At 38.0% G+C, this 14,909-nt stretch overlaps 2 protein-coding genes across 3 annotated transcripts; both read left to right on the plus strand.

The window, feature by feature from the left end:
• Positions 1-2,730: 2,730 nt before the first annotated feature.
• On the plus strand, positions 2,731-5,251 carry LOC126794294 (uncharacterized). The gene is made up of 2 exons (XM_050520967.1): positions 2,731-3,190; positions 5,014-5,251. Exon 1 carries the CDS (start codon positions 2,804-2,806, stop codon positions 3,182-3,184), a length of 381 nt encoding a protein of 126 aa, XP_050376924.1. The 5' UTR covers positions 2,731-2,803; the 3' UTR covers positions 3,185-3,190; positions 5,014-5,251.
• A 4,913-nt stretch (positions 5,252-10,164) lies between these two features.
• Positions 10,165-12,499, plus strand: LOC126794283 (transcription factor TCP5). 2 transcript variants are annotated; one of them, XM_050520953.1, is made up of 3 exons: positions 10,165-10,265; positions 10,865-12,106; positions 12,200-12,499. In XM_050520953.1, exon 2 carries the CDS (start codon positions 10,939-10,941, stop codon positions 12,067-12,069), a length of 1,131 nt encoding a protein of 376 aa, XP_050376910.1. In that variant the 5' UTR covers positions 10,165-10,265; positions 10,865-10,938; the 3' UTR covers positions 12,070-12,106; positions 12,200-12,499. The 2 variants fall into 2 exon arrangements, with proteins under 2 accessions (XP_050376910.1, XP_050376909.1); XM_050520952.1 differs by having other exon boundaries at positions 10,865-12,499.
• Positions 12,500-14,909: the final 2,410 nt, after the last annotated feature.

Genomic DNA, 14,909 nt, shown 5'->3' on the forward strand with positions numbered 1-14,909 from the left:
TCAACGTTTGAACCGTCGGATTTGTCACCGATCGTTTCGATTTCTTGTGGAGGTGAGTCGTCGTGTCTCCCCCTTCGTTCGTAGTCGGCGCCGTGCCTTGGGGTTGATGGAGGTGCACCTGTGTTGCACCCTAGCTTCGTCAAAGGAAGGCTTGTTCGGCGGCGGTGTGTTGCAGAGAATGGAGAAGCTCGGCGTCGATCCACGACGATGAAGGGAGGCGCGTCTTGCTTCGGAGAGGACGCAGTCGAGCTCGTGGTGGTGTGGCGACCGGCGGTGAGAGGCACGGAGGTCGGAGCTGCCGGATCGTGGCGAAGGTTTTTGGGAGAGGAAGAGAAAGCTCGGGGAGGGAGAGAGAGTGTCGAGAGGGTGAGAGAGAAAGGGGGCGGCCGAATGAGGAGAGAGAGGGAGTTCCCAAATGTGGAAACCCTAATCCCATTAACACTCTATTTATATTAGTTTCCAAATCGGAAACTAACTTCCGACGTTAATAACTTTCACTTCCGACGTCCGATTCGAACGTGTCACATACTCGCGAACTCGTATCGACGAGCTCTACAACTTTCATGAAGGAAGCTTTCGCAACCGATCGACGGAATAAAAGTCGATATAAACATTACGGAATGTAACGTTTTTCAATTTAAACGTTCCGAGAACGTTTCCGTTTCTCGTTTACTAACGTCGCAACCAAATACGTTCATTCTAATAAAATTCGAAATTTTATAGAATTCCAAATCAAACTCAAATGTTTGAAATTTAGGGTTATTACATTTTGCCTTGTTATTGATGATTATGGAGGACAACATGATACGCTTTGATTTTGTTATGAGAAAACTTAGCGAGCGAGACTATGGACATACCTATTAGTAAGTTATAAAGTAAAAGTTGATGTGGTAACTATCTTACTACTGAGCAAAGGGACTTGTGATCTTGTGGGAGAAAAATAACGAGTTTTCTAATGCGCATATAATGATCGTCTAAAATTGACTAATTGAGGGTCATCGTCCTCTATGATTTTGTTATGAACTTCTATGTATTTTCAAAAGTGGAAGCAGATTAGAACTTGCATTCGTTTGGAACCTTGTACTTATGATGAGAACATTTCCCATGTATCAGATTTTTTGCGCTAGTTACCAACTTACGGTTCTTAAATGTTGAACTTATTAACGAATCCATACGAGTTTAGTTGTGGTTATGAATAGACAACAATTTTATTCTTTGTCAAATAATGTAAATTGTGAAGGATCGAGAGGCTCTACATATGCGTAATCTTAAGACTCACAAACTCTTCTCCATAATTTTGGTTCTTTATCTTATGGCAATGATAATGCACGGTAAATACTTTGTTTATGTATTTGGCCAAAACGACTTTTTGAATCGAAAAGTATACTACCTTTTAATGCAAAGTGAATATATGTTAGAAAGCAGCGGGTAATAGAATTGTAAAAGAACTGCAAACTGTTGAGAATATAAATCTCACATTGGGAATTGAAACCTAGCTTGTGGGTTTATAAGGGTTTGGACCACTTAATCCATTGTCAATTGGTTTTAGATATGAACCATAAATCACTTTATCATGGTATCAGAGTGAGTTACATACGTCTGTGTGTGAAGCCCAAATGACCACATAGACTCTACGTCACCCAAAATATTGTCCACGTGTATGGCTTGAAAATTCACCACACGTGCGGGGCGTGTTGCGAATATAAATCTCACATTGGGAATTATGACCTAGCATATGGGTTTATAAGGGCTTGAGCCACTATATCTATTGTCAATTGGTTTTGAATGTGAACAACATTTCACATTATCACAAACAAGATATTCAAGAGCTGAAAAGTAGAAATGAGTAAGATTTATGAATGGAAAATGTAATTGACTCAAATAAGGCTAACGAAAATGAAAAACGTCTTCATATCAATTGAAGTTTTGCTTTGAAACTTGATTTTTCACTCATTTTAAACTTTTAGACCTTTGAGAAAATATCGACTCAAATGGTATATTTGATGTCCTCGACTCAAGTTGAGGTTCCAAACTTCCAATCGCGACTTAGAAAGTAAATAGAAAAATATAGGATTGGGCAAAAAACCGAATTTTCTTGAAAATTGATATGATCAATTTAGATTTTCTTAATCGGATAATCAATCCAAAATATTTGGGTTAAAAAAAGAAGAAAATTGATTCGATCCGGTTAAAATCAGATTGGATACGGATCCGCCTTTTAAACCATCTGAAAAAATCGATTTGACCCAAATAATTTAGCTTAATTACAAATATATTGTTTTTAATATACATGACACTCAATTATTGATTGACGAATAAAAGTTTGAACTTATAGTTATGATAATGAATTTCATAATATGGTGGCAAATTTATTCTTTAGATTTATGTTTGAAATTTGTATGCTCAGAGTACTTAGATAATTGAATTGTTTAATACATTTAAAAATTTAAAATTATAGACAGAAGAGTTTTAATATTTGAGTTTTAACCGAAACCGATCAGAAAATTTGGATTGGTTGAACATTCAAATCAAGGTCTCTAAAATTCAGTTATGGATGGACAAAATGATTAACCGATTAATTTGGATTAAATATGAATTTGCCACACAAACCCGAACCGATATTTAGATCCCAACCATAAAAATAAAAATAAAAGTAAAAATAAACAAAACGAATATTTTTCATAAGAATAAAAAAAACACGTGGAGTGGACATCACAGCGAAAAAAAGAACGAAAAACAATTTGATCTTCTTCCCCAAAGACGACACCCCTTTCTGTGAGGAACCACCCTGATCTAAATCTCCATGGCGAAAACGGCGTCGTCCGTCCTCCAAACCCTAAAGCGCTATGTGAAGAAGCCCTGGGAGATAACCGGACCCTGCGCCGACCCGGAATACCGACTCGCCGTCCCTCTAGCCACCGAGTACCGCCTCGAGTGCCCCGCCACCATCAAGGTCGCCGCCTGCGTCCCCACCGCCGACCCCGAGAACGTCTTCGACATCAAGTACTTCCCCCGCGACCAGCGCCGCAACCGGCCACCGATCAAACGCACCGTTTTGAAGAAGGCTGACGTGGAGAAGCAGATGAAGGAGAAGACCTTCACCGCCGCGGATTTCCCGCCGGTTTACTTGGTGGACTTCGTCGAGGAGGATTACAATGCCAGAGGTGGTGGCTATTGTCAATGAACTAGGGTAAGCTTTGCTGAAACCTAATTTAGAGTTTTAGAGTTTAGGATTTTAGAGATGTGATTGTGAATATGTAAATGAAGTTAATGATTTTGTTGGAATTTTTTTTTGTGTGAAATGGATTAGTGGAGTGATCTAGATGCTAAATTAGGAGTCTGTTGTTTTCGAGTTGGATTTTCGATTATGAAATTGGGGAGTATTGAAACTGTTGCTGATTATTAGGTGCATTGTCTTTTGCTGTGATAGCGTAATGGCGCGTAAGGGATTCTATTTGAGAGCCATTTGTGTTGGTGGATATTTTGTAACACTTGATGCCTTGTTGGTTGATTCTGCATTTGTCGAGTTTGGGTTGGGGAATAATGTATTCACCATAGTTTGATTGGTTATAATCGTTGCTTGGCTATTGTAGCTGTAGTTCAGTGTTAGTGCAATTCCTGGTTCTATGCCGCTGAATTAGACTTTTCTCTTATCTCGTTGGAGTTTTTATATGATGCTCTGTTACAGCCTTATTGTTTGGAAACCATGAGATGTTCTCATCAGAGTCTTATTATGCATCCCGCTATAGTAAGTCAAGCACTAACACCCTAGTTTATACATTAAACCTCGAGGCATGGTCCCTGCCGCATTGGAGGATTGACGATATGGCAGCATTGTTTGATTTTAGAAGGTTTTCTGTTATCCTTATCTCTCTCTTGTAAACTTAAGTGGAAGAAGAGTTTCAATAACAATATGTTGCTTGCTTTACCTCATCAATTCATGAATCATGACAGTGTTAGCTGCCTGAATTAGAACATTTGTCAAAAAATGGTCTTACAAGATGGCATAGTGGGGAGAGAAAGAACAATGATGAGAACTTCTTACCTTTCCTTAGTTAAGGCCTATGTAATGCTGCATAATCCAAGCCATTAGGATCATGTTCATCATAGGATCCCATGGTTTAATGTAATGGAAAACTTCTATTATTTTGTTGTACATGCAGTAGTCAAAGTTCAGCTGAATTTATAAGTTATACTCTCTTCTCTGATTGGAGTCTTCAATCAATCTTGAAGAATTTTTTTGACATGTTACTCTTTTAGAAATAACTCGATGTATCTATCATATAAGGTGCTTATTGCCACATTCATCAGTGAGCAACTGTTGAAGTGCTGTTTTTTATTTTAAATTTTTATATTATTTTTTATTTTTAATGAGATTGACGAACTGTTGAAGTTAGATCTAGTGAAAAGCTGTAATCCTTTATTCCTTTGATCAACGGTTGCTTCATCTGAATAGGTTGAAAAACAGAGAGCATGTGTTTGAATCCGGAATTTCTGTATTCTGCTCTATTGAAGTTTAATGACCATATGAAATCACATTTAATCCAAACATACTCTTCATGAAATATTTTCCAGGGTTGGTGTCTTCTGTTGAATGATGTGATGTTGACAAAATATTATTGTTTTCTTGCATGTCATCCGTAGTTGACCCCATATCATGAGTTCTGGTGATGGTCTGCATCTGCTCCATTTCATTAAGCTAATCAACCATTCTTCTATTTCTTTTGGAAATGAGTTTCGGTAGTGGTGGATATCACAAGTCACAAGCATTGTTGAAAGAAAAAAAAGAAAAGGAAAGGATGATATCACATCCTCTTTCCTGTTTTTTTTTTCTCCTCTTATGGTCATGTTTTAGTGCTTGTATTTTGCTTTCCTGGTTACATGCTCATTTTCTTTACTGTACATCTTTTTTGCTGGTTGCTTTGCTTATTATGTTCAAGTAATAGTAATATTATTACTACTATCTGCTACTCTGCTAATCCTCATCTTTCACAACATTTTGGCTTTATGCAGGCTTATGGACTAGTAGAACAGTCAATGAAGAGGTGGTCTCGTGCTGAAATACATGTTCATCTAGTCTCTTCAGTTATTGTGATGCTGGATTGATGTGAAATAAAGAGTCCTTGCTTCTACAACCCTTATTTTACCATTTTTTTGTTGAAGGTTGTATTTGTATAAAACCCAAATGCAGCAGCAGTTGGTTGATGAATGACGAAAAGAGTTTATTGAACTTTTGTGAAACTTCTTGATTGCTTTCTCTCTGTACCCATATCTTTAAATTCCAAATTGCATTGTGTACTAGTATAAGTTTCGATGATTATTATAAGCAAGATGATCGAGTCAGATTGACTGGAATCACTGGAATGGTTTGATCAGGTAACCTGTTTGCCAAAGTTTATGGAGGGTGAGCGTATTCTGTGGAGATCATACAAAAGGGTTTTCTGATTATGTGTTGGGGCCAAATAATGATTGTTACTGTTGTAAATTCAGGTCGCTCTTCTAGCTTTGTAGGCTTTAGTGTAGATCTTAATGCTTGCTCATGAATTTTTGAGAATTATTCAGTTGTCTGACTTCCCTGGTCGGCTAACCTTTTGCTTCTATACTAAATCTAACCCTACTTAGTACTCAAAACTAGTTTCTGAGGACCGCAGAAACAATATGAGCGGTAATGAACTCTTCAGAAAGTTTGAAGTGGACTGAAGTGTTCATCCCACTACGCATTATTTGCTGATTCGATCAGATTAGCCCAGAGAACTAGGTATTTCAAGGAGGAAATTGAAGCAACTTGAAGATATATGAATACCTCGAAGCACAGTGGGCTCCAAATAGATAGTTTTCGCCCGAACCCACTTTTGATGGCTTTACCAAAACATTCCCGGATAGAGTCGATTTTATGGTCTATGCAGTGGCGGACCTACGTGTAGTGGTGGGGGGAAGTCCACCCGAAATTGTTCTGATAAAATTTTTACTATACCCCAATATAGATGTTTGAGTTGTTAGTAGGCTTGGTTAACTGACATGACTTGCATTTGAGCCACCCAAGTTCGATTCCAATTTGCAGCAAATTTTTTTTCCTCTTTTTCCTACTTCTTTTTGGGTGAATTTCTTATTATAAATATCATTTTTCTTACATTCTTTCAATACAAACCCAAATTAGTTCGATTCTAATTTGCAACAACTTCGTTTTTCTCTTTTTCCTACTTCTTTTTGGGTGGATTTCTTGTTATAAATATCATTTTTACCCGAAATTGTTCTGATAAAAAATTTACTATACCCCAAAATAGATGTTTGAGTTGTTATTTGGCTTGGTTAATTGACATGACTTGCATTTGAGCCACCTAAGTTCGATTCCAATTTGCAGCAACTTTTTTGTTCTCTTTTTCCTACTTCTTTTTGAGTGGATTTCTTATTATAAATATCATTTTTATTACATTCTCTCAATACAAACCCAATTTAGTTTGATTCCAATTTGCAACAATTTCGTTTTCTCTTTTTGCTACTTCTTTTTGGGTGGATTTTTGTTATAAATATCATTTTTCTTACATTCTCTCAATACAAACCCATTAGGAGTCAAGGACTCGAGGAGTGTACGATTTTGGATCTTTTTAGTCTATTTGACATTATACTTGTCTAATTTTTTTGATCACTTCAATTGGAAGAAAAATTTCAAGTCCACCCTAATCTTAAATCCTGGGTCCGCCACTGGGTCTATGGGACTCAAAATCTCACAAGATTTTATGATCGGGAATTTTCTTCTTCAAATCTTTGTACCCAAATGCAATCTCAGTATGTCATAATCTAGAACTCTAGATTCACTTTTGTTCCATCCTAGTTTACCCTTGCTTTACACGGAAAACATATCCTACTCCTTAGTCCTTACAACACTAAACGGAAGCTAGGGTTTACCATATCAATCATCTGTATTAAAATGCGGTGCGATTTTGGTACGTACGTGATATACATCAGTACATCACAATGTATATTGATATTTCGACTTCCAAGTTCCTCTAGTAAGAGTAAATAGAATGTATATTTACATTGTCTCTCTTCTAAGTGCTTACCAGTTCCCTTACCTCGGTCTCGCATACATCTACTTACCATGTATACTTGAGATGTTGTAAAATGTTAGATCTAATACACAACATAGTAACCATACGTACAGTATAACAAGCTTCCGGACGATACCAGCATACGAACAGAATTTAGTCATATAATTATTCTTCACTCTGCTAGCTAGGGGATATGTTAGATTTAGATTCTCATCAGCTAGTGCATATATATATATTGACTGCATCATGATCAACAATGCACCAAAACCTTTTCTGAACCCAGAATGGTCTCAGTAATTTTGTCACTTTCTTTCACTCTCTCTCTCTTTGGTGGCCGGGCAACAAAGCTCTCTTGCAGCAGAAGCTGCAGCTTTGCATTATATTCACGATCGTCGATCGACAGACAGACTTCACACACCCATCGAGCATAGCATTTAATTTTGGTTCTGATCAATTGCTGTTACTTTCCGTTAATTGTTTCTTACCTTCTTTTTCCCTTCCCTTTAGGGTTCTCCACTGTCACTTTAACTCGGTCAGAAAGAAGAAGATGAAGAAGAAGAACCCTATCCAGATCTTATCGATGTTCTCTCCCAGCACCTAGCGATATATATACACCAGACAACTCGAATATGGATACGTGTATCATCATTTTAATTTGATTTGTCAACTAGCTCTCGATCGATCAGTTCTTCTCTAGTACTTGATTAAGGTTTCCCTTAATTTGATAATTAACATTACCAAGTTTTCACTAGTCATTACACGCTCTACATTGAATATAGGAAACAAAAGAGATTGATTTCTCATCAAGTCCGTGACTTCTTCAATTCATTCTTTATGTACCCCAGAAATTAAGTAATTACAAAATGGAAATAAATGAAGAAAAAGAATTAAATTTGGTGGAGCTGGGGTGTTGTGGCTTTTAAAACTCGACGTACGTAATGGGTTCCTCAGTCCTCACTATCCTGAACAAAGAGCAATTGACTAGTATTTCTTCATTCTTTTAACACTGCGCGCTGCATGCAGTAATTAAAATATGAAAGCCATGCCAGGAAGCAAGACAAAATTGAACGAATAGCTTGATCTTCTCGTGAAGCCCACCACTTCTTCTTCTGCTAGTTAATTTACAGCAAATAGACTGATAGACACAGAGGTAGATATAACTTCCGGGTTTCGTAATAAAAGCCCTAAACCTGTAAAATGATCAGAGCTTTAAAATTTGAAGAGCTAGGTAGCTGGCTAACCTCTTTCAGAGGAATTAAGACCATAAAAGGGTTTTAAATTGCTCCAAAATTGGTTAAAACTTAAAAGTGGAGTAACATTTGTTGATTAATTACAAGAAATGAAAAATGTGTATAACTGTCCTGGGAAAATGTATGTCAGGGTTGTCGGCTGGTGAATTTCTCTGTCTTGATAGAGAAATTAGCTAGAGCCATATGTAGAGGGAGGGATGTTAAAACAGAGATCGTACGTTCGTGGTTTCAGCTTTTTAATCACTGCAACTGTCTATATGCACAGAGTCAATTATTAACACCGGCCTTCCTCAATTATTTTGTTCACAATATTCCACTTTTCTTGATTAATTATTGAGATGCATTCATATTAATGAAAGAAAACAGCTACTTCTCTCTCTCTCTCTCTCTCTCGATCATTCTGTTGCATATTCCAAGTTACTGGTAAATTGATCCTAATTCGTCCATTTTCATGATCATGCATGATGAATGAAACCTATAGCTAATTAACAAAGGAAGTACCTGCTATATATATAATATATATTATGTCTCTTAATTTTTCTCTATGTACGTACATTTCCCATAAACTACTGATTTACTAAATGTGTGTGGCTATCTATTAAGTATTTGGATTGAAATAACCAAATACAGAAGTACATACAGCTAAAATTAGAGCTGGGGTTCTTGTTCCTCAATTGTTCTGGAAACTTGTGAGCTAGTATTTAGTCGTCAGTACTTTCATCAGCATGTATATGTCCTATGTATGCAAAAGGTTTTGCAGATCACAACTCCAAGCTTAACTTAATTACGAAAGCAAACCGATCGGAGTGCAACTTGTATACATATCGTGCAAATCTCACTGCCACATCTGTGAGACTTGTATGAGTGGTCCTTCTCTTCTCTGTAGTCAGTCTTTCAGTGGATGCATGCGTTAAAGAAACCTGCTTTGGTCCCTCCCCTATAACATCCATAAACCCTATCTTTATATCCCCCTAATCCCTGCTTACCCTAATTCCATTTCTTCGATTCCTCTCTGTTCGATCGTAGCTGTATCTAATTCCGTTGCTTAACTATTTCAATTTCTCTTATTGCGCACTTGCGGAGTATTATATATGTAGTACTCCGCAATACGGCAAACCCTAGTACTCTAACTATGATATCTGGTGTGTTTAATCTGTGGTATAATTAGACGAAAGAGGGTTAATTATGCTGGTTTTTTTTCTCAATTAATCTCAGTTAGGTGCCTACAGGCGCATGCACATTCATCTTCATCAATCTATGCTTTGTGGAATACACCAGTAAAGCTAAGCTAGGTATTTGTAGTTGCCGATAAAGTACTATTGGATGGTCCCGTTTAGAATTAACCAAACATAAGGAAGGAGAAGTCTCCATGTAATTATGTATGTATTAATTGTGTACTAATTATGTTCATACAGTAAACTACGACCAAACTAATAGCATACTGATTCTTCAGTCTGTGATCCCATATTTCTGAACAGTTTAAGAATTCATCTTACTATTTCCCTAGCTAGCTTTCGCAGAGTTGACGTGTCGAGAACTATAAATGCCTCGTGGCTATAACTCCGCCATACCTTTTCCTTTTCTGATAAAATTCCCATGCAACATGGTATAATTAATTACCCTCCAATAGCATCTTTTATATTTTCCTTTACCAAATGGTGTAATTACTCCCTACTTTTAATTATATTCCCAGCTCAGATATTGTTGAGATGCAAATGAGTTATATACATGTACAGCTCAGTAAGATTGAAGGCCTATCAACTTAGCAAGATAAGAGTTTAAAAGCACGTACTGTCAAGTGGGGCGTCTTTTTCTCGCTCTCTATCTGTTGCTCTCTCTTCTTCTTCTTCTTCCTCGATCTTCCTGCTCATATCCCATTAAGTTTTGAAGTGCTGCACTTCTGCAAATTAACCAAGAACGAACTGGTCATGAGCTGCTGCGCGCTGAACCCAATTTCCAGTTTGAGGTGAGTAAACTCTTCGATCAGCTTAATTTTGACCTCCGGGATTCAAAGGCGAAGGGTAATTTAGGGTTTCGGGGATTTGAATTAATTCATACAAATTTCAACTAGATTTCTCCTCATCGTATTTCGATCTTTTGAGTGTCATCAATATCTTTTATATATAAGTTTTGAAGTTATTCAATCTTGAATTCCGATTTCAGTGCTCGATCTTTCAGTGAATATATAGTTTTCTTTCAAAAACATCAAACTGGTCAATGGTCATGCATCATCGACACAGTTGATTCCATTTTTCGGATCAGTAATACTGCTCGTGAATATTTCCAAGCTGCATGATTTTCTCTTACCAATCCGTCCTCAACTTAGCGAAGGTTATTAAATTGAACGATTTTAAAACACATCACATTAATTAACGGAGATTTACATCAAATCGATTTGTTTTTTTAAATAAAATGTGCTAATGTTCCCGGTGAAAAGAAATACATTCATAATTGATTCCGCTCAAAATAGCTGTGGAACTGCGCGCAGGATCAATAATCAATCGGTTTCTGCAAATCATTTGTACTTTCTTATCTTCTAATTAGTTGTTTTTCTTTTTCTTTCAGCTGATCAAATTGTTTGGAACTCAATTACGATCGGTACTACAATTTTGTTCGGGGTTCATTGGAAGGGAGAAATTATGATGATGACAGATCCAAGGGGAAAGGGTTTTCAAGCAAAGGAAGAGGGCCAACACAAAAGCAACAATGATGGAAACATTATAAGTAGTTATAACAAGGCAGCTTCATCTAGTACCACCACTTCAAGGCAATGGTCTGGATTTCGAAATCCAAGGATTGTTCGTGTCTCACGAACCTTTGGTGGAAAAGACAGGCACAGCAAGGTCTCAACCGTGAGGGGATTGAGAGACAGAAGAATTAGGCTTTCAGTGCCAACAGCAATTCAATTATATGACCTTCAAGACAGGCTTGGTCTTAGCCAACCTAGCAAGGTAATAGATTGGTTGCTTGAAGTTACTGAAGATGACATCGATAAGCTTCCACCACTCCAACTACTTCCTCATCATGGTTTGCTCAATACTACTAGTACTTCTCATCATCAACTTCATCACCATCAAGTTCTCAATCCTCTTAATGTTCCTTTCTTTGATGTAAATCGGCGACTTACTGAGCAAATAGTACTTGATGAGAGTAAAGGCAAGTCAATCAAAGAAAATGATAATCTACAAGATCATGATGATCAAGCCTTGGCCCAGAAGTTATTTCCTATAGGAAATATGCCTTCTTCCATACCTGGATTGCTGAACAATGCCATGGCGTACAACAACTACTTTCACCATCACAATTCGGAGCATTCATGTTTGTCTCTTTCTCAGTTTGGTAGCAATATTCATGGATTTCCACCACTACCTCAAATGGATCATATGATGAGTAGTAACAACGGCTTATCATTTTCAACTACTTCAATGCCAATGGCATCTGGGTCTCAATTATTCTTCTGTCCATCAACAGCTACGCCGGTACCTTCACTTTTTGGTCCGTATGCGCCCTACATTACCACCTCTACCTCAGCAGTAGAGAATAGTAGTACTGGTAATGATCATCAGTCTAATAGCCATATGATCCAATTGTTGAGTTCATCAAGTACTACTTCACAGCACTTTGCACCTAATAATGCTCTCATGCCTTCTCTTCAATATTCGATTGGCCCATCTTTGAGATCCTTTCCAACATTGGATAATCCGAAGCTCCATTTGCAAAACCATAATGGATCATCAAGCCAACTGGACAAGGACCATACAGGTTCCTAAAGATAGCCAGCAGTTAGCAGCTCCACAATGCATGCATGTGAGTTCCTATATATAGTACGTTATGCTGTCCGGTTATTATTATTTATAGTGAATTACTTTGTAACTATATTAGAATGTACGTTATATACAGATACATGCATACTTGTGATCGATAAGAGTAGTGCTTCATTAGAATTGTTACTACTTACTACTTATACCAAGGCTAATTCATCCACATCTGATGCCGTGATTGATCTATGATCATCACATATAGGAGATTCGATGCTAATTTGAAGGCTAATCAAGAGCATAAGAGGTAAAGATATATCTGTATTACTGTGTTGTGGGTGATTTATTGTTAAGCCATTCTTGATACACATATACTGGTTGTATATGAAGGTTTCGTTTCTCCAATCTATAATTATAATTATTTACACCCTATAAACAATAATTAGCTAGTGTTGATCATGGGCCATGTATGAGAGCAATGAAGTTTTTGTTTCTGTTGCACGTGTCATCCTGTCTAATTAAAATAGCTCTTTGGTTAATTATGGATCGTGGAAATAATTGAACTGATATGAAGGCATGAAGCTTGATCGTCCTAAACTCCTGAATATCAGTAGAGAGCCAATTCCATTTGTTTGCTGTTCTAACTGATCATCGACATACAACACACAACTGGATCTTGATTGATTCAATTCTATCATTTTTTAACTCCGATATCCTTCAGTGTTTTTTTTTCGATTAATTAATGCTCGATCCACAAGCTAGATTGATGGTTTTTGTAGTTCTAATTGGTTAGTGCTTATTGTTGTAACATATATATAATATATTGTGAAAAGAGGATTCAAGCACTGTCCACAAGTTTAAGCCTGCATGCATGGTTCCAGTTTTCAAATATAGAAGTCTTGATATTATTCGTTTTGAAGCTCTAATGTACGTACGTTAGGTGTGTCTCTAGTTCTGATATTCTGAGCGAGCAGGCATAAAAGTATGAAATTATCTAAGCTGTGAACAGGTTAGAAAATTACTGAGGTAGTGATCGAGGTTGCTGGCGTAAATTTTCGGTTGCTGTCGAGCAGTACAGATCCTTTTCTTTCTGAACCCTAGTTTTAGTTAATTATTACCTAGCTACGTACTGCACGTTCTTCCTCTCTCGTATTTTCTGATGGAGAAGCCTAGCTAGTCGTAAGTCGTAACACAATCTAAAAGCTTAAACAGTTTAGATGATCAAATTTATGCTACGTACGTATATTATGTAGTTGGGTTTTCACTACAGCCGAGTTTTGGGGTCCAGAAACTTTATTAACAAAATAATTATAATGGTATTCCACCGCAGTTGTAATTGGTTAGCTGTACGTACGTTCATGTCAGGGATCGATCAGGCTGACAATATTCACCGTCACTGTAGTTATATATATATATGCATGAATTACTAATTTATAGTTTTTTTAATAACTAATTTATAGTATTGATGAACATAATACAGTGTATAATTAGCTACCTCATTGCATGTGGAGTGTACGTTGTGGTACGTAGTTACTAAGTTACTCGCTTCATGGGGGGCGAAGTTAATGTAATAACCCGATTTTTCGGGACAAGTTAATAGACTACTTCTAAGTGTTTGAGTTCTCGGAAATATTAAATTGTGTTCGTTCCGTGTTGTGACGTCAGAAGTCGGAAACGAAAATGTTATTAGAACGTTTAATTCGAAAAACGTTACGTTTCCGAACGTATTTTTCGACTTTTATTTCGTCGCTCGGTGGCGAAAACTTTCTTCACGAAAGTTGTAGAGCTCGTCGATACGAGTTCGTGGATATGTGACGCGTTCTAATCGGACGACGTACGTAAAAGTTATTAACGTCGGAAGTTAGTTTCCGATTTGGAAACTAGTATAAATAGATAATTATGGGATTAGGGTTTCCTTAATCAGAAACCCTCCCTCTCTCCTTTCTCCCCGCCTCCTTTCTTCTCTCTCTCTCCCACCCGACCTTCTCTCCCTCTCTCCCTTCTGAATCGCTCTCTCCCCCGACCTCCGTGTCTCTCACCGCCGGCCTCCACGCACCCATGAGCTCGACTCCTTCTCCTTCCGAGCAAGACTCAACTCCTCTCGTCACCGAGGAGCGACGCCTAACTCCTCTGCCCCCGCAACAACTCGCCACTGTTCAAGCCTCTCTCCGACGAAGCTAGGGTGTAGAGCAGGTGCACCTCCATCCTGCTACACCTACGCTCGAGGGAAGGGACGCGCCGACACCTCCTCGTCGAATCGACACGATCGGTGACTCATCTCACACCGACCTCGAACCGAAGCTCCACCGAGTAATCTAGGTAAATATTGATGTAATTGAATTGATGTTGTGTTTGTTGGATGTTTGGGGATCGATTTGGGAGATTTCTGATCGAGTGGAGGATGATGGAGGAGATCGGTTGTGTAGGTGGTGAGGGTTGAGCACCGCTGCCTTAGGCAGCGCGTGTGGGAGAGTGAGATAGGGTAGAGGTGGTTTGGGCCGTGGGAAGGGCGGAGGAGGGAAGGAGGATGAGTTTAGGCACGGCGGTGGCATCACACGCGCCTTGGTTGGCGTCGGCGCGTGGGCCCCACGCGCGGCCGGCCGGAGGTGGCGCGTGTGCCACACGCGCCACCGTGTGCGGTTGTGCGATCAGTTTTGACAGAAGGGTATTTTGGTAAATTACCTAAATGTAAATGTAAATTTTATTTACGACGGTAAATGTAATTATAAATTACTTTCAGTAATTGTAAAAAGTAATTTGTAAAAGGGTAATTTAGTAAATTTTATTTACTGAGATTGTATTTACCTTTAAACAGAAATACGTATATAATATTTATACATACAGAAATACGT

The sequence above is a fragment of the Argentina anserina genome, chromosome 5 (genome assembly GCF_933775445.1).
Source record: "Argentina anserina chromosome 5, drPotAnse1.1, whole genome shotgun sequence".
Classification (NCBI taxonomy): Eukaryota; Viridiplantae; Streptophyta; class Magnoliopsida; order Rosales; family Rosaceae; genus Argentina; species Argentina anserina.

Excerpts from the sequence above, each read along its gene's own strand:
- LOC126794294 (XM_050520967.1), top strand. The coding sequence starts at position 2,804 with ATGGCGAAAACGGCGTCGTCCGTCCTCCAAACCCTAAAGCGCTATGTG.
- LOC126794283 (XM_050520952.1), top strand. The coding sequence starts at position 10,939 with ATGATGATGACAGATCCAAGGGGAAAGGGTTTTCAAGCAAAGGAAGAG.